Below are 26,396 nucleotides of genomic sequence, written 5' to 3' on the forward strand. Positions count from 1 at the left end.
TAAAGTAAGTATATGTGGAGTCAACGTCAACGTCGCGGTATGTTCGCTCCGCGAAGTCGCGCCGCGATTCACGCGCATAGTCTGGAGGGGGTTTATAGATCCGCTGTCGTCAGTTAGTACCGGGACCGATGTCGCCGCAGTTAAAAAATTATATTTCTGTGGTACAGTGACATCGGGCCTGATAATCGTTTTCCGTTTCACGGAGTATGCACATCGTTAACAATATTTGAAATGTAAAAAAAACTTTGTAATTACCAAAAATGTTCAATGTTTGATATTTTTGCATATGAATCATTTTTTTGTTTCTAATATTGTTCCTTATCGATGTGCTTATATTTGGTGAAACGGAAAAATTCTTTTGCTCGGGCCTGATAAAGTGTGGATGTAATTGGCACTTATGCACTTCAACTGTATAATGTACCATTTCCAGCGGCGGCATCATGGTTCCACTTTTATCACTTGTCACTATGTCCGTCACTTTCGCGCTTACATACTTGTTAGAACGTGACAGGCATGGTGACAAATGATAAAGAGCCAACCATCTTAGCCCAGTTGGGCTGTGCTTTACAAGTAATAAAAAAGCGGCCAAGTGCGAGTCGGACTCGCCCATGAAGGGTTACGTACCATTTATGACGTATTAAAAAAACTACTTACTAGATCTCGTTCAAACCAATTTTGGGTGGAAGTTTGCATGGTAATGTATATCATATATTCTTTTTAGATTTTTCATTCTGTTATTTTAGAAGTTACAGGGGGGGGGGGGGGACACATTTTTTTAACTTTGGAAGTGTCTCTCGCGCAAACTATTCAGTTTAGAAAAAAATGGTATTAGAAACCTCAATATCATTTTTAAAGCCCTATCCATAGATACCCCACACGTATGGGTTTCATGAAAAAAGATTTTTTGAGTTTCAGTTCTAAGTATGGGGAACCCCCAAAATTTTTTGTTTTTTTTTTCTATTTTTGTGTAAAAATCTTAATATTCTTAATGCGGTTCATAGAATACATCTACTTACCAAGTTTGAACAGTATAGCTCTTATAGTTTCGGAAAAAAGTGGCTGTGACATAATTGGACAGACAGACGGACATGACGAATCTATAAGGGTTCCGTTTTTTGCCATTTGGCTACGGAACCCTAAAAATGGAACTATGATGCCACCGCAGTTCTTCTAATTTCCTGGGGTTATCTCTTAACAAGAAAAATCTACATCGCTATACCTAAGCGTCACACTGCTGCATTTTGTGTCACATGCAATCACTTTAACAGTTCACCAATCTAATATAATAGGCAATATTACATTTGTTTTACTAGCTGTTGCCTGCGACTTCGTCCGCGTGGAATCTTGAACATTTTACATCTTTAGTAGGTACCTATAATTTTCATATCCAAGCAATGTTGAAATTACTTTTCTTTTTTTGCAAATTGTATGAAGTTTTAAGTCAGGTGGATTTTGATGTTAGTTGCTGTAATTCAACATGAACATATTTTAATGAATGCAGCAAAAAATAGCAGTTAATTTAGAATTAGATGAACAAAGATGACTTAAGGAAATTAGAGAGACAATTGTCAATCTGGCAGAGCCACAAATCACACAGGCCAGATACATAATCTTGGGTATTACACACCTGCAGTAGTTAGAGGTCTAAATAACTCATTGTTTGGTTTAACTTTTAGCTGGAGCTTTCCGGTAGTTTTAAAATTAATTAGTTGACGTTATCTATGTCTAACGAAAACATACGTATTTAATGTGTAAATAGTTTAATGTATATTTTACTAAAACATCCATGGAAATAAGGTCAAAAAGACGAAACATATTTTTGATAGAAGTAAGTAGTTTAAAGAGCATAAGGAAGACAGAAAATTAAGAGTGGAGGTAGGATTAAAGCTCCAGAAATATCAGTAAGTATTTTGATTATTATATAATCACCGCAGAACTTCGGTATATAATACGTTTGCAGTTTCACCCCAGTGCTAAAATAACCAGGTTTTTAGTCGAACTAACCCTGGAACAGGCTACATGAAATTGGCCGTGAGAAAAGCAATCCTCCCTTAAGTCGATGCCTGCTAACTTAAATGTTTGGCCTTGAGATTTATTAATTGTCATTGCAAAACAACGCTTTAGGGGAAACTGTATTCTATTAAACTGAAAAGGATAGTCGAATGGTATTAGTGGTATGCGTGGAATGAATACCGACTCCCCTTTAGCGGATCCTTATGCTAAGAATTTGTAACTTTATGTCATTACACAGCTTAGGTGGGTTTAGATTTTTTAGCAACATCACGGGTGCAGCCACTTTGAGATGAAGGACATGTTCGGGAAGACCGAAAGGATTCAAAGACTTTAAAAATTCCACCGGATAGTGCACAGCCCCACTTCGATAACGGTATCCACGGATTTATACTGCATTTCTTTAGCTTCAAATGATGTAATTAAGATTTTGTTTATTTCTCCAGCTGTGTTATTTTTAGGGGTCAAAATTGCACGATAATATATCTTTTTAACGAAGTTTTCAATTCCTAGCTTTAAAAAAACTTGAACCCAATTAAAACTTTCATCTCCTTTTTACCCCCCTCACGGGTTGAATTTCCAAAAATATTGAAATCTTTTGTTTTTTGTAATCGGGTATTATGATTATCTTAGAAGTTCCAAAACATTTGTAATGGATTCAAACTTTTAACCCCCTTTTAACCCAGTTAGGGGATGCATTTTAAAAAAACGCTTAAATTACTTTTCTTGTATTGTAACAATATACAAAGTTTCAAGTTCCGCACTCGAAAAACATTTTGATCTCCATACTAACTTTCGACCCCTTTTCACCACCTCGAGAGATGAATTTTTAAAAACGCAAAATTTTCTGCTCTTTAATAGAATACCTTTTTACGAAGTTTCAAGTTCATCGCTTAAAATAAAATTGGAATCCAATACAAACTTAAAACGGAATGAATTAAAAAAAAAACGCTACACGTTATAATATTATAATAAAACGTATTACTTAAATAACTTTTATTATAATACTTTTTTACGAAGTTTCAAGTTCCTAACTTACTATAAAATTTGAACCCCAAGACAACCTTTCATCCCCTTTAAACCCCCTTAGGGGTTGAATTTCTCAAAATCGATTCTTAGCTCTTGTACCTACACTTTATAAATGCAACCTAGTGTGTAAATTTCAACTTTCTACCATTTGTAGTTTCGACTTTGTGTTGTTGATGAGTCAGTCAATCAGTCAGGACACGTACATTTATATATATAGATTAATATTTGCTGTCACTTAGTAAAATTGAACCACCAAGGGGGTATTAGGTATAATAAGAGTGAAATTATTCTTTCCCCAGTGTTGAACCGCGTCATTGCCATCCTCAGAGCTGCATTATGCGAAACGATGAAGTTTAATAATTATTTTATGAGGACTAGGGCAGAGCTTCATCAGAGGCTTTTGTTTTTTGCGTGGAATAGTAATGTTAATGGCTTAAAACATGTGGTGAGGAGCAAAAGTATTCTGGTCAAGTGAGTATAATACGAGGGTTGATTGAAAAATTCGCGGCCTGGCCAATTAAAACAAAAAAACTTTTTTCTTTTTTCTGCCGCCATTTTGAACTATCTTCCCTTGAAATTTCAATTGGCGTCTATATTTAAAAGTAATTTTACGGCATATTTAAAGTTACGTGTCGGTAGATATCGTGAAAATGGAGAAATTAGAGCAGCGTGCTGTGATTAAATACCTGCTTAAAAAAGGATTGACACCTAAGCAAATTTATGATGATATGCAAAGTACATTAGGGCAATCCTGTCCATCATATACGATGGTGAAAAAATGGGCAGCTGAATTCAAGCGTGGACGAGATAGTATCGCATATGACCGTCGTCCCGAGAGGCCAACAACGGTGACTAACACGGACAATGTGGCAATTCTATGCGAAATGATAATGAAATAGCTGACATCGTAGGCATCTCTTATGAAAGAACTCAAAATATTATAGTCAACGAATTAGGTTTTTCCAAGGTGTCGGCGAGATGGGTCCCGAGGCTTCTTTCAGTGGAAAAAAAATCGCTCTCCGTACTAATTCACGTGAATGTCTAGACCTGTATGAAGCCGATACTCAAGACTTTTTGGACAGATTTGTAACTATGGACGAGACGTGGGTCCACCACTATACACCAGAGACCAAACAGCAATAGAAGAAGCAGTGGGTTCGTCCTGGATCTCCGCCTCCCAAAAAAGCCAAAGCAATTTTGTCGGCCAATAAAGTCATGGCATCTGTTTTCTGGGATGCAAAGGGAATAATAATGGTTGACTATCTCTAGAGAGGTAAAACTATAAATTCTGACTATTATTACGAGTTATTACGCAGATTACGCGAGGCTCTGAAGATAAAAAGACCTGGAATGTTGACAAAGAAAGTTATCTTCCACCAGGACAATGCACGTGTTCACACGTCACTAAAATCGATGGCGGAGATTGCCAAATGTGGGTTTGAATTATTGCCCCACCCACCCTATTCACCTGATTTAGCACCATCGGAATTTCATCTGTTCCCCAATTTAAAAAAAAATGGGTTTTATGAAATTTTCAAGCAACGCCGAGGTCCAAGCTGAGGTGGATGCCTATTTTGAAGGTCTCGAGGAAAGCTTCTTCAAAAGTGGTGTAATGGCTCTGGAATCCAGATGAAACAAGTGCATTCAACTCGACGGGGACTATGTAGAAAAATGAAAATAAATGAAAAAACCTCTGTTTTGTTTTTAATATTTAGGCCGCGCATTTTTCAATCCACCCTCGTACTTATAGTCGAAACTTATGGTAAGATGCCGTGCCGAAAAGGTACAAAAGGAACCCTTATGGTGTGCGGTGATACATGTATTCGGTCGAGTAAATTAGAGAGCCGATTTGTCGATATATGGCGGTGTACAAAAGTATACTCAGTATACTTATGCGGTAGCAGCATGGGCGCATTTTTATCGCCTGTTTCTATGCCTGTCACTTTCACACTATACTAATTAGAACGTGACAGGCATCATGACAGGTGAAAAAAAATTGTTGCTACTTGTGTTTAGTGCGCAATAAATCTTAATCAACTAATCAATGTGTAAACAGGCCCACTTTGAAGGCCAGCCACACTTACTCGTATGCCACACTTAATCGTATTGACCTCAATTGAATTGAGATATATAAATCGCTCTTGCCTTACTCACTGCTCAGTACTGGTTTTAGGTCTCTGAATTTAAATCCCTTCTGATATTACTAATGCGAAAGTAACTCTGTTCGTCTATCTTGTCTCTTGACGTTTAAACTGCTGAACCGAATTTAGATGACATTTTGATATGGAGATATATTGAGTAACGAACATGGGATAGTTTTAGTATCACCATCAGATATATCGGAGCGGCCATGGTGCTCACATATATCTGAACACGCCTCTTTTGTCAAGGCGTGAGAGTGCGTGTTCAGATATTTTTGAGCACCTCGGCCGCTCCGTTATATCTGATGGCGACTGTACCTAAGTAATAAAAACTTAGTCTGAGAAATGGCATTGGTAGATGGTTATGGGCGGCGGTGCTGGTCGCGTCGGCGGGCTGCATGGCCGTGCTGCTGACGCCGTCGGCGCGCGACAGCGCCGCGCTGAGCTACACCCCCGACACGCGCTATCTTCTCTGGACGACTACCTTCCCAGCTGTCACCGTGTGTGAGACGTTTTATGCCACGCTGGCTCAAAGGGAGTTGACGGAAAGCGCTGAGTTTAGTAAGCCATTGTTTGTAATGCGGTACCTAACCTAACATTTAATTCGGTAGTAATTGAGGTCTTCGTTCCTTCATTGCGGGGGGTGCAGAAAATTAAACCTTACGCACCGCCGGCAGTATTCCCCTAAGGCGCATCAGGCGCATGGCATACTGAAGCGAAAGCGAAAACAATTCACGCTTCCAAGCAGGTGCTGTCCCCTATACACTTTACGATGGCTCTATTTCGCATAGAAGAGTTTCCCCTCTAGTGGCTTAAATCTAAAAATGGAAACTTAACATGATGCTTCGCGCCTAGGGATTGCAATCTCGATCTCGCAATATCGAGTTTCAGTCTCGGTCGAGATCTTGATTAATATATTCGAGATCTCGAACGATATTGAAAGATTGATCCGCGTGAATCACTTTGTTTTGAGTAATCTTTTTGATCTTAGATTCATGTTGTTTAGGCAGCTCTATTGTGTGCGGCTGGCTTTAGCTGACTAGAAAAGCACTGTGGAGCGCTCTGTGCGGAAGAATCGGGGAAACTTAGCGTATCCACAATTATTTATATGATTATTACTAGCTTATTTTTTTGTAAGTTGCTCAGTGCTTCTCAAAAATATCAAGTGAGCATGTTAGTGCCTCTGCTTTATCACTTTATTTTTGTTTCGTGGTTTTTTAAGTGAATATAATTAGTGTTTTAAACACATGCATTGAAACGAAGTAATTTCTTTTTTCTAGTTTCTAAAGTAGATTTCTGGTTAAACGTTGATTTAATTTGTTTTTATTTTTTTAATGTAACATGACATACCTGAAATAAGTAGAATATACGAAATACTTAGAGATTTTTTAAATCAAAATAACATATTTTTATTACTTTGTCAAATCTCGATCTCGAAAGTCTGACGGTCAAGATCTCGAAACACCCTATCTTGTATCATATTTTCCTTATGAGGTCTCGAATCGCCAATCTTACTGCGAGATTGCATTCTCTATTCGCCAATCAATAGGGGGCTTCTATGCCACCTTCATACACGCTCCCTACAGGAAACGTGCATGAACTGTACCGGTGTACCGGTGTTATCGAAGGTGTTTGAGAAAGTTATGTACAATCATATTAGTAATTTCTTTGATAAAGCCTATCTATTTAAGCTTCATATTCATATTTATTTATAATGTACACATACATTACACGTCTTTATTACAAGGATTAAAATATTAATTACACTTTATAATAGGAACATCTAAATAATAATATGAATCATATTCACAAATGTGCTCAATAAAATTAAAAACTAAATGCTTCCAAAGTAGCCTACAGAACCTACAATGCCCAAAAAAACGTATTTAACTGTAGCAGACAGCATTTCCTTTGGCGTGAAATGTCAATGTACAGTTTGTTTCCGATTCAGGCCACAAGATGGCAGAACCTCCAATGCGCACGGCTTCTATTGGATGCAGTGTGCCATGCGCCCAATCGTCCCTCCTCTTTATCGGGAGGGGAGTAATAGTTATTTTCACGTCAGCAGCTCGAACAAGGGTAATTTGCTGCTTAAAAACAGTGAGCAAAATCGCATTTTGCTCACCGAATGAGACAAAATAACATTCAAGTGACCTTTAGATTCGAATGTCATTTCAACGTGCGGGGCCTAATACAAGTTCGAAATATTTGGATTCTATTGTCTTTATCCCTTTCACGTCATTAGCAAAAAGAATGAGACAAAAAAGTGCATACGTAATTCAACGATATATTGACGGTTTATAATATACCCCCGAAATAAGTCAGACCGCATCGTTCCAAAACACCCTACGAGTCTTCATTCGTAATAATTAATTAATGAAATAAAAGTTTAAAATGTAATAAAAACACCATATTTTACGTATTTTATTCTACAATCAAAACAGTGAACTTATACAAATTTACGCAATTGTTACGCAGTAAATAATTCTACTTAACTACTTTTAACGATCTCTACTATAGTTGACAAATAGTAGTATCCGCAATTCGGACCGGATCTTATAGTTTTTTTTTACAAAAAAAGTTGTCGATTGAACTGTCAATTGATGTTCGTTAATTCATTATTTTCGTATTATTTTATTGAAATTTCTTTCGTTTTGTTTTATTGCGGTAATTATAGTTAATTGTTAGAATACCTTCAGAAAACATGAGTGAAATAGTGATCGGTCCGTCTGGATTTCATTTTTTCAGGTTGTATTTTTTGATGGCTGACTGACGTGAAAAATTTTGTGTACTACACGAGATCAAAGTTATTTACATCTCGTGCGCTTTTGAGTCCCTTACTACGCTCAAGATTCTAGAATCTTTCGCTTGCACGGGACTCAAAATAAGCACTCGAAGAAATATCAAACTTTGCTCTCTTGTTGTACAAATAACTATTGTGCAACAAGAGAGCAAAGTTTGATATTTCTTCGAGTGCTTATTTTGAGTCCCGTGCAAGCGAAAGATTCTATAATCTAATTTAGAATCTTGAGCGCAAGAGATATAATTAAGGTATTCTAACAATTAAGTTTAATTTTCGCAATACAACTTAATGAAAGATATTACCTTGAGATTACAATAAAATAATATAGAATAATATGAATAATATGAAGATATGGGAAAAAGTAGTAGCGAGACGAATGAGAGAAGAAAGTGAGGTAACACAGAACCAATTTGGGTTTATGCCGGGCCGGGGAACTACGGACGCCATATTTGCACTTCGCCAATTGTGCGAAAAATATAGACTTGCGCAAAAGAACTTGCACATGGTGTTCGTGGACCTGGAAAAGGCATACGATAGAGTCCCCCGTAAGGTTCTGTGGTGGGCTATGAGAGAAAAAGGAATGCCAGAGAAGTTTGTGCGGCTTATTCAGTCCATGTATGATAGAGCCAGTACTCACGTCAGACAAGTTCATTGTGGCGGTAGGTTTACACCAGGGGTCAGCTTTAAGTCCGTATTTGTTCCTCCTGGTTATGGATGCTCTGACATCGAACATACAGGAGGAAGCACCCTGGTGTATGCTGTTTGCTGACGACATTGTTCTTGTCGGAGAAAATGCACTTGAGGTCCAGAGCAGACTGGGAAAATGGCAAGAAAAGCTGGAAAGTGTGGGACTAAAAATAAGCAGAACCAAAACGGAGCATATGTTCTGCGATTTCGGTGGTCTATCCAGTTTTTCCCATATTGCCTCAGACGGTGTATCCCTACCAGTCTGCTCCGATTTCCGGTACCTTGGGTCATTGATCCAAAGTGACGGCAACATCGACCGTGACGTGAAAAATAGAATAAATGCGGGATGGATGAAATGGCGACAGGTCTCTGGAACAACTTGCGATCCACGAATGCCCCTTAAACTTAAGGGGAAAATCTACAGGACGATCGTGAGACCTGTTGTAATGTATGGATCAGAATGCTGGGCGACGAAAGTGACGGATGAAAGAAGAGTGCACGCAGCGGAAATGAGAATGTTGAGATGGATGTGTGGAGTGACGAGAAAGGATCGAATTAAGAATGAGTATATAAGGGGAAGTTTGAAAGTAGCACCGGTAGCGAAGATAAGGAGTGGTAGGTTAGCGTGGTATGGGCATTTAATGAGGAGGGATGAATGCCATATAGGAAAAAGAATGTTAGGAATGAATGTTGATGGACGGAGAGCGGATGGTAGACCCAAAAAACGATGGATGGATTGTGTGAAAGAGGATATGAGAAAGAAAGGAGTTAGTGCTGAGGTGACGAAAGATAGAGGAGAATGGAAGAGAAGAACATGTTGTGCCGACCTCACATAACGTGGGATAAGGGCAGGAGGAAGAAGAAGAGAGAATTAACAAAGATCAATTGACAGCTCAATTGACAACTTTTTTGTAAAAAAAAACTTTGTTAGATACAGTCCGAATTGCGCACACTACAATTTGTCAACTATAAGTAGAGATCGTTAAAAGTAGAATTATTTATTTTGCGTAATAATCTTTGTGTTTAAAATACTCAAATATTAAACTGTGTGGTGGTGTTTTTATTAAATATTAAACTTTTTTTATTAACTAATTATTACGAATGAATACTCGTGGGGTGATTTGGAATGATGATGGGTCTATTATAAACCGTCAATACAGTGTGTGTTTTTGATACGACCACATAATCAAAAGGTAGTTAGTTTAGGCCTATCGAACACACTTTTATAGGTTTTATAAAAAAAAGCGGCCAAGTGCGAGTCGGACTCGCGCATGAAGGGTTCCGTACCATTTAAGACGAATTAAAAAAAAATCTACTTGCTAGATCTTGTTCAACATTTTACCACTTTGGACACACATTTTACCACTTTGGAACTGTCTCTCGCGCAAACTATTCAGTTTAGAAAAAAATGATGTTAGGAACCTAAATATCATTTTTGAAGACCTATCCATAGATACCCCACACGTATGGGTTTGATGAAAAAAATTTTTTTTTAATTTATTGACGTATTAAAAAAAAACTATTCACTAGATCTCGTTCAAACCAATTTTCGGTGAAAGTTTGCATGGTAATGTATATCATATATTTTTTTTAGATTTTTCATTCTGTTATTTTAGAAGTTACAGGGGGGGGGACACACATTTTTTCACTTTGGAAGTGTCTCTCGCGCAAACTATTCAGTTTAGAAAAAAATTATATTAGAAACCTAAATATCATTTTTGAAGACCTATCCATAGATACCCCACACGTATGGGTTTGATGAAAAAATTTTTTTTTTTTAATTTTTATGACGTATTAAAAAAAAACTACTTACTAGATCTCGTTCGAACCAATTTTCGGTGGAAGTTTGCATGGCAATGTATATCATATATTTTTTTTAGATTTCTCATTCTGTTATTTTAGAAGTTACAGGGGGGGGGGGACACACATTTTTTCACTTTGGAAGTGTCTCTCGCGCAAACTATTCAGTTTAGAAAAAAATGATATTAGAAACCTAAATATCATTTTTGAAGACCTATCCATAGATACCCCACACGTATGGGTTTGATGAAAATTTTTTTTTTTTAAATTTTTATGACGTATTAAAAAAAAACTACTTACTAGATCTCGTTCGAACCAATTTTCGGTGGAAGTTTGCATGGCAATGTATATCATATATTTTTTTTAGATTTTTCATTCTGTTATTTTAGAAGTTACGGGGGGGGGGGGACACACTTTTTACCACTTTGGAAGTGTCTCTCGCGCAAACTTTTCAGTTTAGAAAAAAATGATATTAGAAACCTCAATATCATTTTTAAAGACCTATCCATAGATACCCCACACGTATGAGTTTGATGAAAAAAGATTTTTTGAGTTTCAGTTCTAAGTATGGGGAACCCCCAAAATTTATTGTTTTTTTTCTATTTTTGTGTGAACATCATAATGCGGTTCATAGAATACATCTACTTACCAAGTTTGAACAGTATAGCTTTTATAGTTTCGGAAAAAAGTGGCTGTGACAGAATCGGACAGACAGACGGACATGACGAATCTATAAGGGTTCCGTTTTTTGCCATTTGGCTACGGAACCCTAAAAATGGCCGACTTTTATTCTTCCATATAAAGTAATTCAACGAGCAATGTATCACTACTTTGTTTTAACTCAAAACGTCGCGTTAATGACGCGATATCACAACTGTCACAAGTGAACACGATATACGAAATATGTTGTTGTGTTTAAGCGTACATAATTTTTTTAAAGAATCGGTTAATATCACTAAAACCTAGGTCTCGTTTAAGTTTGTGGGTATATCATAAACACACGCGGTATATACCGTTGCATTATGTTTGAACTTTTTTCGTCATTTGCTTTTTGCTAATGACGAGAAAGGGACAGAGAGAATAGGTATAAGTAATCCAAATATTTCGAACTTGTATTAGGCTCCGCACGTAGAAATGACATCCGAATATAAAGGTCACTTGAATGTCAGTTTGTCTTACTCAGTGAGGAAAATACCATTTAAGTAGCAAATTATCCTTGTTCGAGCTGCTGAGGTGAAAAGTAAATGGTTTCATTTCCCCCCATGTCAGAATTAACATAGTTAAGTTTATGAAAGGTGTTTGTGTTTGTTAGTAAACAAAGCTAATTTCCTGCAAACCCCTACAGGGACCTATTGTAATTTCTGCCAGCATTTTAAAATTTCAAATTTAGTTATTCTTGGGCTTACTATATTCATATATTGTTTTTTTTAAAGGTCCTCTGATAAAAAAATTATCGTACAACTATATCCGCTATTTAACGAACTTGCTGCATGGAAAAGGGTCCTGCACAAAGGAGTTTTGCGTACCTTGCGGCTCCACGGTGCCGTGCGACTTGCCCTGGAGGCAGATAATTGATTACGTAATTATTCCATTATCATACATTCTATCTGCACATCACTCGGGTCACGCAACGCTAATCCGTTTAAATTATGTTATAATCTAGTGATCGAGAGTAGTTTAAATAGAAACACTAATTAAATTCACATTGTTTCGACGTCCAAACAAAGGCTTATTGTAACCATATATGTATTTGTTAAATATCGTTTGACGGTCGTCGGCTGTTCATTTGCTAGCGTGAATGTACTATTAGATCTACAAGACCTGCTCGGAGCTCCTGAGCGAGTGCGAGTTCAACGGCGTCGCGTTCTCGTGCTGCGCGCGCTTCCGCGCCGTGGACGCCGAGCACGGGCCCTGCTACTCCTTCAACACGCTCCAGCATAGGTGCGTGCTCCTACCCTATCGCACGATAACTAGCTGATAACCGATAAGATTGCTTATATTAGATACGCTTAATACGCAGATAAACACTTTAGTGACATGTTTTTGATATAATCTTGTTACACACTTGACACATGGTAATCAATCAATTTTTATAACTTGCAGAAATTCTACGCAAGAACCACTTATGACAGTCAATATATCTACTGGACCAGGTCTATTATCCTTTCGTGTTCATCACAATGCTTATGTAAGTCAGTATTAAGCGGAACAGCATAAAAATGATGTCAACGGACAGGAAAAAGTATAATGACCTCGAGGAAAAAACAGATTTAGTGGATCATGGAGTAGTATTTATGTGTCTTGGTGATGTAATTGCTCTGTGATAAGCCTTCAAATGTGTATGATACATATTAAGCTGCGTGCGCTAACGACACTTAACACTTTATATATTAATACATATATTTACAATTCCGAAAATATTATATTAACCAATATATGCTACGGGCTACGGCGTAGCACCCGTAGCAAACTGAATACGTTGCAAAAAATGCAAGTAAATTAACTGGAAAGAATTCGGGAAAGGTTAAAAGGTTGAATCCAAGGAGAGCAAGTATTCAAGCGTTCTTATGTCAATTAGGGGGAAGTTACCCAGTGGCGGACACCTAAGCATTTTTCAAGAAAAAAAAAAGTTATTTAAAAAGAAATTATATTATTTATGAATTACTTTTGTCAACAAACATTAGAATCAAAACAAAATAACACAAATGCGTCTTCTGTAATTCAACGAAACGTAAACTTTAGTAAAAAAAATATCATTAATTGCAGGAGGCACCTAGTGCCGGACGGACTACATTTTGAACCCCTAGCACCGGACGGTTTAAAAACATTTGACATCGATCACAAATATAATCTTTTGAACATTATGGAATGTCAAATACAGGCTTCCTGCGCCCACCGACCGATGGCAACTGGAGCACTGTATCCAGTCTTCGTGATACGTTTGAAGAAACATAACTTTTGACACTGACATATGTAATCCATATCGTATCTTTAGCAAATGTTTGACGTATTTTAAAGTTGAAATCGGGCCAATAGTCTAAATATACTACAGACTGCTTCAACTAATGGCTGCTGTTATTCCTCCTTTTTAGGGTTCCGTACCAAAAAGGTACAAAAGGAACCCTTATGGTGCGACTCTGTCCGTCCATCCATCTGCCTGTCACAACGCTAAATATCTCGATTTTTATTAAGTATGGAAAATGCCCAATATGAAGAGGGGGCACATTTTCAAAGTCTAGTGACTAGGTCATGTGGGGTACCTATTATTTGAAAGAGCTCAAATTGTACATTTCAAAACATTTTTATATTTTGTTTCGTAGTGAAAAAAAAATATTTATGGAGGAAAATGTGAAAAAAAAATACCACCCTCCCCCCCTTATCACTGAAGTTTACCAAAGAAAAATTATATTTTTTTTACATAATATTAACATTATTATAAATTTTACAGGAAAAATATAATCGGACCTCTACCTTGGTAACTTTTTTTAATTAACAAGAAATATTGACTAATTCACTTTGCAATTTAATTTAACCAATTTTACCTGTGCTTATTACACTTGAAATTTGAGATTACTGTAACCACCTTTTTTGAAATAAAAAAACAATTTTTGAAATCGGTTCACATTACCGAGAATTATCGTCAAAAACCAACTTACATGCATTACATCGCGCAAATTAGTTAGGCAATTTGCCGATAGATGTCGTTGTAACCAATTATTATTTATTTATTTATTATTATTTACTTAGTATAGCTACTTCTGATCAAAATTCTTTCGCCTACCTATATATAGTTACACGAGATAATTGAATGTTTGTACGGAACGGTGCGCCAGTAAAACGAACTCGCACTTGGCCGGTTTTTTAACTTTGCTCTTCACTTGTTTATTTATCTCTACTTTTTATATTGTTATTTCTTATATTGTTGTTCACTTCTTAAACACCTTCTCTTCCGAACCATAGTTTTTTCTTCTCTTCCATGTTTCCTTGCCCGTTTTTCTGTCTCGAACATTGTAGGTACAAAATCAACCGAAAAACAAAACATATTCACTGTCCGGTGTTACGGGACCACTACTGTGTTCGGTACTGAGGGATAGGATGTCATTATAATTATTTTCTGTGTATTTTCTGTGTGTGTGTGTGTGTCAATTATGTAAAAAAAACTTTTATAGTCTATACTTTTATGATTTGATTAGTGAGTTTATTAAAAATAAAATAAACAAAGGCCAAAACACTCACTCGAAACTTATGCGACGCAGCGCTTTCTCGACAAAAACGCTCCCACAATCACTGCGCGCATCACAAACAATGTTCATCCCGTTATTCCCGTTTCTCGACATTGGCACGACTTATGGGTTAGTTGCTGAGATAGTACATACGTGCGTCCAGTACTATATACCGTTCGAGGTTACGGGACTTTCCTCCCCTAAGATAGTTTAAGGCTGCGTTTCCACCAGAAATGTGCAAGGATTCGTAGCAAAGAATGTGTTTGTTAAGAATCAATTACTCCACTTGTTTTCTTCGCTCAGCATGTAGTGATTCTCTTGGTTCTTAAAAACGTATTGCTAGTGAAAACGCAGCTTAACGCATAGCACATTTTATGATGCTACTCGGTACGTTTACTGTGACTAATATTTGTGAGGCGTATTCATGTTAAACTGATATGATACCTACCCTATCAGATACAATATACATACATACATACATATAATCACGCCTATTTCCCGAAGGGGTAGGCAGAGACCACGGATTTCCACTTGCTACGATCCTGACATACCTCTTTCGCTTCCTTCACTTTCATGACATTCCTCATACACGCTCGACGGTTTAGGGTGCTCTTGACCTGGCCTTTCTTCAGGATTTCCCCGATCAGAGAAAGTCCGCCGAGCGCCGAGGTCTACCCCTTTCAGCTCCCTCTTCTACTTCTCCCTTATACACTCTCTTTGTTAACCTTCTTTCACTCATTCTTCCCACGTGTCCAAACCATCTCAACATACCTTTCTCAATTTTTGTCACTACATCTTCGTTCAGTCCACACTTTTCCCTTATACAAGATACAAGAAATTTATTGATAAATGCCAATGTTTTACTAGTCAATTTTAGGTAGGTACATATTCAGCTAATACTAGTAGGTACAGTATTTCTGGATTTATGTCACTTATTATTAAATAAAAACATGTTTTAAGCAGAACAAATACATAATCCGTAGTCAATAACCAACATGATATTAGTCTCAGCTCAGGATATAACTCTCACACAAATACCTATGTTTATTGCGAGGGACATATGTACATAGACATAGACAAATACGCAAAAAGTATTGCAATTGCGCGTCATGTGCAATATTTTTGCATTGTCAATAGAGTCAATCACGGCGCCGCACTAGTAGGTATTCGAAATTATTCCGGTCAGTGAAACTGGGACACAAGAATTTATAAAATTGAATTGGGTACTTGACACACGTTGCATATTAAAACACAATTTAGCTAAATGGATAGAGAATGAGCCATCTATTATAAAAATAAAAATGAAAAAGGCATATTAAGATTATAAATTACACAATTTCCAAAAAAATATTTTTTAACTTTAAAAAAATAAAATTTTACCATTCGATTCCTCACATTTTATTGAAAAATAAATTTTACGACAACTATATAGATAAACGCAATATTTCAGGGTCAAAATAGCAATTTTCTTGCTCTTCCATACATTTAGGACAGATTCATGTAATGTGACGTCACATTACAATATCATTTTGTTAGAGGCGTTTAATTAAATCGTTGAGTGCGAGTGTCAGACTTTAACTCTCATTTCTGACCTTTGTGGTGCTTAAATGCCATGAGTCCTATAGACATTTGATCGTCAAGAAAATCAAGATCAATTGACATTATTTACAAAAAACTGTCAAGTAGCCAAGTTCTGACTGTGTAATGATAATGATAAATAAGGGGTTACATTAGGACACATTGTATAGACTAAACTAGGCATAGTTCTATTTAACTTTTAAAAGTGGGCAGAAGTAATTTTCTTTTTGATGACTTATTGTGTACCTAATACGAGCGTGGATAATCCAAAGTAAATTGGCTCACTTTATAATAACTCAAAGGTTACTTTAAAGTCTGTAGGACAAACCACTCAGTATGATTGTTATTTAGAGTTATAATATTCTTTAAAGTCCGTAGGACAAACCACTCAGTTTGATTGTTATTTAGAGTTATAATATTCTTTAAAGTCTGTAGGACAAACCACTCAGTTTGATTGTTATTTAGAGTTATAATATTCTTTAAAGTCTGTAGGACAAACCACTCAGTTTGATTGTTATTTAGAGTTATAATATTCTTTAAAGTCTGTAGGACAAACCACTCAGTTTGATTGTTATTTAGAGTTATAATATTCTTTAAAGTCTGTAGGACAAACCACTCAGTTTGATTGTTATTTAGAGTTATAATATTCTTTAAAGTCTGTAGGACAAACCACTCAGTTTGATTGTTATTTAGAGTTATAATATTCTCTGTTTTGTGTTCTCCTCCTTTAGGAAAACTAACTTGCTCTTATTCGGCTTTTGAACGGTTCGATAAAAATTGGATAAATATTCACAAAAACATTAACTACCTAGTATAATATATAAAGTCAAGGTATTAAGAGAAAAGGGGAAGGCCTCTTCTCCATATAAACGTAGTCCCCATTTTCCTCTCTGGATATTGATATTATGGAAAATAATTTTACATAATTTGATATCTCAAACGTAGGGGGTTTGACTTTTTTCGATTTACTGATTCTTGTAAAAATTAGGTGTGAAAAACAGATTTCATACAATTTTTAAAATGATTACTCTTACAATAATAGAAAAATTGAAAAAAATTAACGCCCGTTCTCTACCGTCACATGGGCATAAGGTGAAAAATGTATTCACTATTTACTATTTTTTATTATACTTAATACAATACTTCTTGTAGTAACGAAACGACCAAGCCACATATTTTGACTAAGGTGTAGAGTTTAGGGCTTGTAGACTTAAAAGCTTGGCTCTACAAGAGGAACTTTTTGTCAGTGCGAGCATTATGGTTTCGTCTTGGCAACCTTGCCAATGTTTTACATGAAAATGTTTTTGATGGGATTTCACTTCTGACAATCTTCCACCCCCTAATTGAACATTTGAACAACTGAACAATTGGGTTGGACATTATTTACTATAAAAAATCTTGAAATTGGTATCTGGGGGCATTTTTTATACAATTTGCTTTTTTACCAATTCCCCATACAAACTTCAAACCCCTTTTTCCCCTCTAATACCCTTTTCCTCCCCCTTTTCACCCTTACGTGGTGATTTTGGGATTGAAAACTATTTTATATCCTTCTCCATAGCAAAAACTATCTAGATACCAAATTTCAACTAAATCGGTTCAGCGATTATTGATTCCTCATACAAAATTCCACCCCCCCTTTTCACCCCCTTAGGATTTAAAATTTCCATATTTAGATTTTTTTGTTGTTTATGAACGAATACTATCCTGCATACCAAATTTCAGCTTCCTAGGACTTCAGGGTTTTGATAATCATCTGCGAGTGAGTGAGTTAGTGACGAAATCGTTTTTTTTGATATGAATAAAATCTAAAGTATGAGAGTTATGCAATTGAAATTGTATATGCTTAACAAGCGTAGACCTTATATCCCGAGAATATTGTTTATCTGATATACCTAATCCAAATCCAAGTTATGAGGGTTCAAAAAAACGACGAAGCGCTTCGCGGAAAGGTAGGTAGTGCCCTTGCGCTTCACTTTGCTCGTCTTGGCGGAGGCACTACCGTGCCCCCAGATACTTTTGACGCATAAGTTTGATCCGCTACTTTTGATGCTGACTATACAAGACGCAACATTTTTCGACAGATATCCGTTCACAGTCCGGAGGAGTTGTCAACAAATAATTTGGATAACAAGTTCAAGTTTGACGTACAAACTCGAGAAGAGAACTGGGTCGAGTTCCTTTTCTCGCTGGTGGAGATGGCGAACGACCCTTTGCTAAAGTTCGAGGAGCTACTCGTGCGCGGCTGCCGCTATCTGGAGGAGGTGCCAGCTGCGGCGCTCTACACTTACCCCGCAAGTGTCTAATTTACTTCAGAACTTTCTTAGGCCCTTAAGGCCAATAACACACAAGATGATATGATATGAGATGATGATATGTACTACGTAACGGTTCCGGTCCGGTCCCTGCGTAGAGATATATGCGACGCGCGTGCATGACTCGGTTGTAATGTACAGTGAACACTATGAATGGAATTCATTCATATAGCAGGTATGCACTTTTGCAGCTGGATGTACTATAAGGGAACGGGACGTACTCTCGAACAACTTGATTCCTGATCCACTGTGAAACCTTTTCATATTAACTACGTCATTGGCACTACTATACATTGATGTAAAAAGGTTAATTATTATGATACCGTATGTATTACGATCTATTGTGGGTTAGTTTGTTCTATGTACATTACTGCGATGTGACATGAATTTGTCACATATTTTGGACTCGTGATGGTAAATAGGAAACCTTATTATTCAGTATGACCTTTAATACATTCAAGAACTTGAAAGATGTTTTGGGGTTTTTAGAATCGTCTCGACGAGAATTTGTTGCCTGTGGTAAGATAAGTACAGTAAGCGATAAAAGCTTCTTCCAAAAATGAATAACTTGCCAAAAACTTATGTCTTACTTCATATAATTTTGTCTGATCAATTCATGTACGAAAGTTATAAATACTTGACGATAATCCTCAAAGTTGTGCGCCTTGTTCCTTCTTTATCTTGTCTGATTCCAATGTTTTCATAGGCATTACGATTAAAAAGTACAAGCGTTTCGAGTTTTTAGGTATACTCTTACGGAGCGTGTAAGCTGGCTGAGAGCACCACAGACTCCTTCCGCGACTGCGGCTGCGTGCACCCGGCACGCGAACTGGCTTGTGAGTTTGTTGCATTGTTAAATCGCGTCACAGCCGCGCACTGTACGTTACGAAAAAGAGCCGTACCTATAATGTTTAAGTACTAAGAAAAAAAAGTATGCTAAATGCTGCTTTTGACTGTCAGTTTGTTTCTTGTAGTTTTAAATGTTGCAATAGTCACCATAATATCAAATTATATGAATAAAGTACGTTTAACTAATCTCTTTCAGACAAAGATAAATATTGCAATTATACGGGGCTCAATTGCTTGGTGACCTATAATGGTATGGAATTTAAGATTACTTATTGTCTGATTGAGGACTCAAGAAAAAATATACAGCTATAAAAATATTTTCCCTTCCCTTCAACAAGCAAACAAGAACAAGTTAGGCATCGACTCGAAGAAGAACGACGCACTGTGCTTGCCGTCCTGCAGCGAGAGTGAGCTGACCACAATACATATTTCCAAGTAAGAAAACTAAACACTTACAAGATTACTAAGGTATTATTTTGACTTTATTTATTTAGGCACTAGACAGTAAGAAAGTTGTTCTAGGAAGACATAAGCCTCATTTAAAAAAAATCTTAAGTTCCAAATATGGCAAAACCTAACGTAACCCAAATATTAAGAGTAAGTTATACGAGAAGATAGAAATCAGATGGAAAATATGCTAAATAAAAATCTATATATTGTAAACTTGTTGTATATATTCTAGATTTCACATAGAAATAGATATTTTAAACCTGTACGTGGGCGAAGCCTTCTTCGTCATTACAAACCAGAAGCAAATGTTGAAGAAGTAGACGAGTGTCAGCAATATAGTGACCTGCGACATCCGGCACAGCCGCAGAAAACTTAGCTTCAGAGAACCACTGCAAATAAAACAAGATGTCTATCAACTTCTTTTCCTACACCAATAAGTCGTATAAACTGGAAATAAACTCGTAGTTTCCTTTATCGATTATTTCTAATCGAATCATCCAGGAAAGTGAGGCCTTAACAAAAATCTTTATTATGAACTACTACTACTACTACTGATTTTCCGATATACACTGTCAAACCCTTTTTAACCCTATTATGGGATGAATTGTCTAAAGCTCGGAAATTATTTTTTCTAATATTGTGTCTTCCTACGAATCTCAAGCCCCTACTCAAATAAGTCCCGTTACAAACTTTTAACTCCCTTTTAGCCCCCTTAGGAGAAGAATTTTTTAAAACCCTGAAATTATTTATCTTTTGTTATAATAAAGTGTTTTCCTATGATGTTTCTAGTCCCTCGAACACAATCATTTTCGTTCCCGGTACAAACTTTTAACCCCTTTTTCACCACCTTAAGAGACCACCTGAAAAAACTTTTTTCTTTTTAATATATTTATATTATCTTTTTACGAAGTTTCCTATAAGTGTTCCTAGCTTAAAGTAATACTTGAACCGCATACAAACTTTCACCCCCCCCATTTAACCCCTTTAAGGGTTGGATTTCTCAAAATCGCTTCTTACCTCTTGTTATAAATGTAATCTGGTGTGCAAATTTTAACTTTATAGCTTTTGTAGTTTCGGCTCTGCGTTGATGAATCAGACAGTCAGTCAGAACACACGCTTTTATATTATACATACAAACGAATTTACCTATGATTCTAATTCGATATTGATTTAAAATGATACCTAAGTAAATTAACTATGTATGACAAGTTTATCATTATCACTTACTCTCTATCTGAAAATTCTTCTAAGTTTATTGAATGATATGAGTCGTCGTCATTTGTCGGTGGGTCTGGGAGCACTATATAGTCTCTGGTGAATTGTTCTTGCAAGCAGCAGATTCTTTCCATTATAAACGACAGTAGAATCGCCCAGAAGTAATCCAAGTACTCGAATCCGAAAAACCAGCTTTTCATTTCATCCATCTTACTGTGAGATTGTGATTGTGGCACCCAAGTTTAGATTTGATGGAAGGGTACGGAGTGCAAGAAATTGGCGACGGTTGATACCGGCAAGACGAAGGCACCATGTTGGAATGGCCCCAGTAAGGAGCCACGCATCTGCCACACGAGGTCGATGCCCGTATAGCTTGTTCCTCGTTTTATGCTCCTGCTACACCAGGAAAATACTTATTATCTCGTTTAATCATTTTCCCAAAGTTACCAAATATTTTGATTATTTTCACTCATTTTACACGTTTGACAGGAGTCTTGTTTTGACAAATGTTTCATTATCGTCAATATTGTCTTTTTTCTCTTTTCATCGGATACAATACATGTCAACTGTCGTAATTGGTCAAAATTAAAAGTAACTACAGAATTTTTTTCTATACCGGGTGGGCCCTGTAATCTGTGGTGTAGCGTGAGCTAATCTAGCCTTGGGCGACGTCGCATCTGCGAGGCCCTTTTCAATGTATATTCCCAAGGTAAGTAATAAAAAAACCGGCCAAGAGCATGTCAGGCCATGCTCAGCGGTGGCAGCATGGTTCCATTTTTATCACTTGTCACTATGTCCTTCACTTCCGCGCTTTTTTTTTTTTATACTACGTCGGTGGCAAACAAGCATACGGCCCGCCTGATGGTAAGCAGTCTTCGTAGCCTATGTACGCCTGCAACTCCAGAGGAGTTACATGCGCGTTGCCGACCGTAACCCCGCGCCCCCTCGTTGAGCTCTGGCAACTTTACTCACCGACAGGAACACAACACTATGAGTAGGGTCTAGTGTTATTTGGCTGCTGTTTTCTGTAAGGTGGAGGTACTTCCCCAGTTGGGCTCTGCTCTAGATCTGGAATGACATCCACTGGCTGTGCCCTACCACACAAATCGAGATGAAATTCACAATGCCCATACCTCTCTTTTGGACGTAGTTTAAGGACGTACCCGGGTCCCAAATTCGCGCTTACATACTTGGTAGAACGTGACAGGTATGTTGACAAATGATAAAAAGCCGACAATCTTAGCCCTACAGTGTAGGGTTCCGTAGTTACCCTTCCGTCACAATAAGCTAAACTGGAGCTATTACCTATAGTATAGTAGATTGTTAACCAAGGGATAAAATGGTACCTTTCACCCGAGTTAAACAAATAGGCAAATTTGCATAATCAGTACCTAATTAAAGTAATAGACGCATGGCCATGATTTTTTCCTTTGGACTTACTTGCAATCGGAGACTTTGCATGTCTAAAGAATAAAGATAAATAACTCATAGCGAAAAACATTGAGATTGCTATATATATGAAAAAACACATATTTTATCACACTCAGTGCCGGATTAAGATATTTTGATGCCCTAAACATTTCTAGATCTTGGTGCCCCCTCTCCCTTAGGCTCATCCAGATTACATTGACTGCATTGAATTTTCTTGGTAAACTAAGTGACGTTCATGGTCGCATTTCTGATGCAAATAGTATTTTCAATCTGTTACTTATTTTATCAAGGAAATTGACAGTGCTACAGCAGTAACGTTGCAACAGTAATGCTGGTGCAATCGCCATCCTAATGTCACCTTTATCAAAGCATGCGTGAAATGACTGAAATTACCTATATCTATGATTGTGTACTTGCCTTCCCGGCTATGTGATTAATACCCGATTTGGTTCACTTCACAAATAAACCTTAGAAGTAACATCACCCCGAGATTTACACTGAATTATACACCTGACCAAAAGTAACCCGAAAGTTACATAAGAACTGAGGCCCAGAGGGCCTACCGCGAACCACGTTCGACGCGTTGCCTCTCTGTCGCACTTGTAAATCCGTACGTACATAAGTGTGACAGGGAGACAACACGTCGAACGTCGTTCGCGGTTAGCCCTCAGCTCTTTCTACCGTGACGGGCTATCGTGCGAGGCCGAAGGCCGAACTGCAGGATAGCGGTGCATGAAATTGAACCAATAGTGGCAATAGTCAAAAAACGAGTCCAAAGGCCATGCTCTTCATAAGGTTGAAGATCCGGAGTGTCCACTTGGCGCTTACGAGTAAGACCAAAAGGCGGAGTTGCGAGAGAGCTAGAGAGCTGGGTTTTGTAACTGACTGAAACAATTACCCAGTGTAAGCGAGGACAGGCCGAGCTCCACACAGGGTTGAAAAGAGAGCTTTTCTGAGAAGCGCATTAATTTGAGGCCAAAGGCCGAGCTTCAGTAGGGCCGAGCTCGAAGAACCTATGGCCAAATGTCTTAAAAAACATAGTCGAAAGCTGAGCTCTTCAAAAGGCTGAAGCTGAAAGCGCGGTCCGATTGGCGCTTTTACGTATGAGGCCAAATGCCACGCTGCAAGAAAGCAGAGCTTGGAATTGACAAATTGTGCGAATTAGGGCGAGGTCCTCATAAGGTTGGACGCCCTGAGTGTCTGATGGCGGCGCGCGACTTTTCAAAGTTTATTCTAAGACGCATGTATTATATTCATTATTGTCGTATTATTTTCGTACTATCAGACCAAAGATATTTAAAATTAGCTAGTTTATCAGTTTTTGCTAAGTGTTAACAGGTCCAGAGCCGATTGGTGCACAAAACATACCATGTAAATGCCAAACGAGCGCAACTGCGATTATCAGATCTAATTCGTGTCGTTCTCCGACAAAATATAGGTACCTACCAACTATTTATCTATACGTGCTATACCCACTGAGTTATTATTACACCTGTCGGCTGTAAACAAGACTCAATTAGTATGAGTATAAAATCTGAATTTGATCTTCTTAATAAACGACAAATCAGAACGTCATTTTAATCATTTGCTCAAGTTACTACTTACATTCATTTCGGGATTTCGGATTCGCAAAAATACCTACTCTAGCTAGGAAGTCTAAGGGAAGGACAGACAAGAGCGTTAATAGTGGGATTCTCGGTCTCGATGGACTGATAGTTACTAAGGACCAAATAATAATATACCTACACGATTAGCTGCTCAAGTGATCACTGATTGTGTCTCGTGACTATAACTCCGTGAGTAAAAAAAAACTGACGATTTGTTAAAAATTATGCAAACCATATGCAAACCTAGTGTTTCTCTGCTGCAGATTAACTGTTTCGTTTATATATTTTTCTACTTAAGTTAGGGTAGTATGGAAATAAAATTAAAATACAACAAGAAACAAAAACAAGGGAAAACTGAAAGTGGTTAGAGTAGAGAGAAAACATGGGTGCTGAGTACGCGTAATCAATAAAAGTTTTTAAAGTTCTATTGATTACACGCACACCGGCTTCCAACGCGCCGCAACTGAAGACAGAGCATATTTTTCCTTTCCAAAGACAAATATTTTGTTAAAACTTATTAATTCGTCGATAATAGGTATTTTTTCTGTTTAGAAAATGGATGAGCGAGGACACCGAAGAGGGAACGAAGGTCAACATCCGGATGTCGTCTCTGCCGCACTTGCGCTACGAGAGGCACCTGGTTCGCTCAAGTCTGGACCTCGTCGGTGAGAGCGACTTGAGTCCGACCAAGCGCGGCACATACTGCACGATATGCACCAACAAAGGTCAAATTCCTCTGAAAAGATGACGTTTATAATGGCACTCCCGCACCTTGTTACTTCAAAGTCTGTGCAGCAGAGTTAGCTTAGCTTAGACGCCTTAGACAGACTATATATAATTAGATGGATTTATACGAGGATCTGTAACTGCGTTGAATGATGATGATGATTGTTGATAAAAATATCCTATTTCCCTCAAATTAAGTACAAATTATTCGAGGGTATCTCGAAAGCCCAAGTCGGGTAGGTATATTGATTATTATACCGGGTGCGGCCTGTAACACCAGCAAAAAATTTAACTTTAGGCGTACTCCTAAAGCTGACCAGCATTTGTTCAACGAATTTTAAATATATCTTGTGTTTTGATTTTTAGTAGGTAGACATGTTAAAGTTTATTCTATGACACAATGTTTTGCTATTTTTCTTAATTTATTTAGGTATTCAACAATCAGTTACCAAAGGAAAGGCTTAAATATAAAGTATTATTATTTGGCGTTGATACTCTAGGTCCATGAGGTCCCAGCCCGCACAAGTTTTTTGGATAAATCGCGAAACGTCTGGTTGACGTAACTGGTGACCGAAGAGTTGGCGGCTTCCTCGCACAATGTATCATTATTGTGATACAACGAGGAAATGCCGCCAGCATCCTTGGTACAATGCCTCAAGGGCCTATTTTAGATATAAGCTAGTTATAGTACTCATCTGTATATATCCATTATGTATATTGTTAATGTAAATAAATACTTTTAGTTTTTAAAATTATTTTAAACATATTATAAGTATTTCTAACACTGTTTACAGTATGTGTGACCAACACCGTTCACCGCTTATTAATTACAGTTACCTATTTAGATTATTCGGAGCTTACGTTTTGTTATAACACTGGAGCGTAAGGCTCCGGAAGGCATTGACAAGAGAAAATTATAAATTCACGAAGAAGATAAATAATCTTTAAAGCTTAGCAGTTAACAGTGCATGCAGTATTACGTTAATATTGAATGGGTTTTATTTTTTGTTATGTTTAAAGCGTGATAAGCAATGATAGCGTCCATTGGAGATAATATTGATTGAAAATAGTAATTCATCATTTTTAAAAGTTATTGAGTGAAATTGGTATATATCATGTATTTGTATACTGATATTGCTATTGCTAATATTGTAGCACGACTCGAGAGTCAAACAATAACTTTGGCCGTTGTTAAACATTTTTTTCTGTATTCATTCCAGTATCCGTGGGAGGTGTCATTGGATTGTTTTTTGGTGCTTCTATACTAAGTTTGGTGGAAGTATTTTACCTTATATATCGAAAACCATAAAATTGTTTTTTATATATTTGTAAGTCTGAATAATGAGATTCTGGCTTTTCCATATATACCTATATTATAATCATGTAATTTGTGTGTTATAAATCTTATAATTTCCTCACTTCCCAATCCTAACTTCCAGAGCTCAATAAGTGTATGCCTCTTTATTCCTGCCTTTACTGCGAGCAGGGTCCATAGATTGAATCGAACATAACTATTAATAAAGTGGGTATGC

General features: G+C 37.2%; 2 protein-coding genes across 2 annotated transcripts; one reads left to right on the forward strand and one right to left on the reverse strand.

Annotated features, from left to right (window-relative positions):
- Positions 1-20: 20 nt before the first annotated feature.
- On the forward strand, positions 21-26,314 carry LOC133519508 (acid-sensing ion channel 2-like). Its single transcript, XM_061853517.1, has 11 exons — positions 21-3,510; positions 5,539-5,741; positions 11,904-12,049; positions 12,281-12,411; positions 12,574-12,658; positions 18,356-18,565; positions 19,332-19,422; positions 19,632-19,685; positions 19,774-19,870; positions 24,691-24,803; positions 26,085-26,314. Exons 1-11 carry the CDS (start codon positions 3,386-3,388, stop codon positions 26,171-26,173), a joined length of 1,344 nt encoding a protein of 447 aa, XP_061709501.1. The 5' UTR covers positions 21-3,385; the 3' UTR covers positions 26,174-26,314.
- On the reverse strand, positions 20,090-22,039 carry LOC133519518 (uncharacterized). The gene is made up of 2 exons (XM_061853526.1): positions 21,113-22,039; positions 20,090-20,274 (listed from the first exon to the last, which is right to left on the reverse strand). The coding sequence occupies exons 1-2, from the start codon at positions 21,307-21,309 to the stop codon at positions 20,121-20,123; spliced, it is 351 nt and encodes a 116-aa protein (XP_061709510.1). The 5' UTR covers positions 21,310-22,039; the 3' UTR covers positions 20,090-20,120.
- Positions 26,315-26,396: the final 82 nt, after the last annotated feature.

This window comes from Cydia pomonella, chromosome 1 (genome assembly GCF_033807575.1).
Source record: "Cydia pomonella isolate Wapato2018A chromosome 1, ilCydPomo1, whole genome shotgun sequence".
NCBI lineage: Eukaryota > Metazoa > Arthropoda > Insecta > Lepidoptera > Tortricidae > Cydia > Cydia pomonella.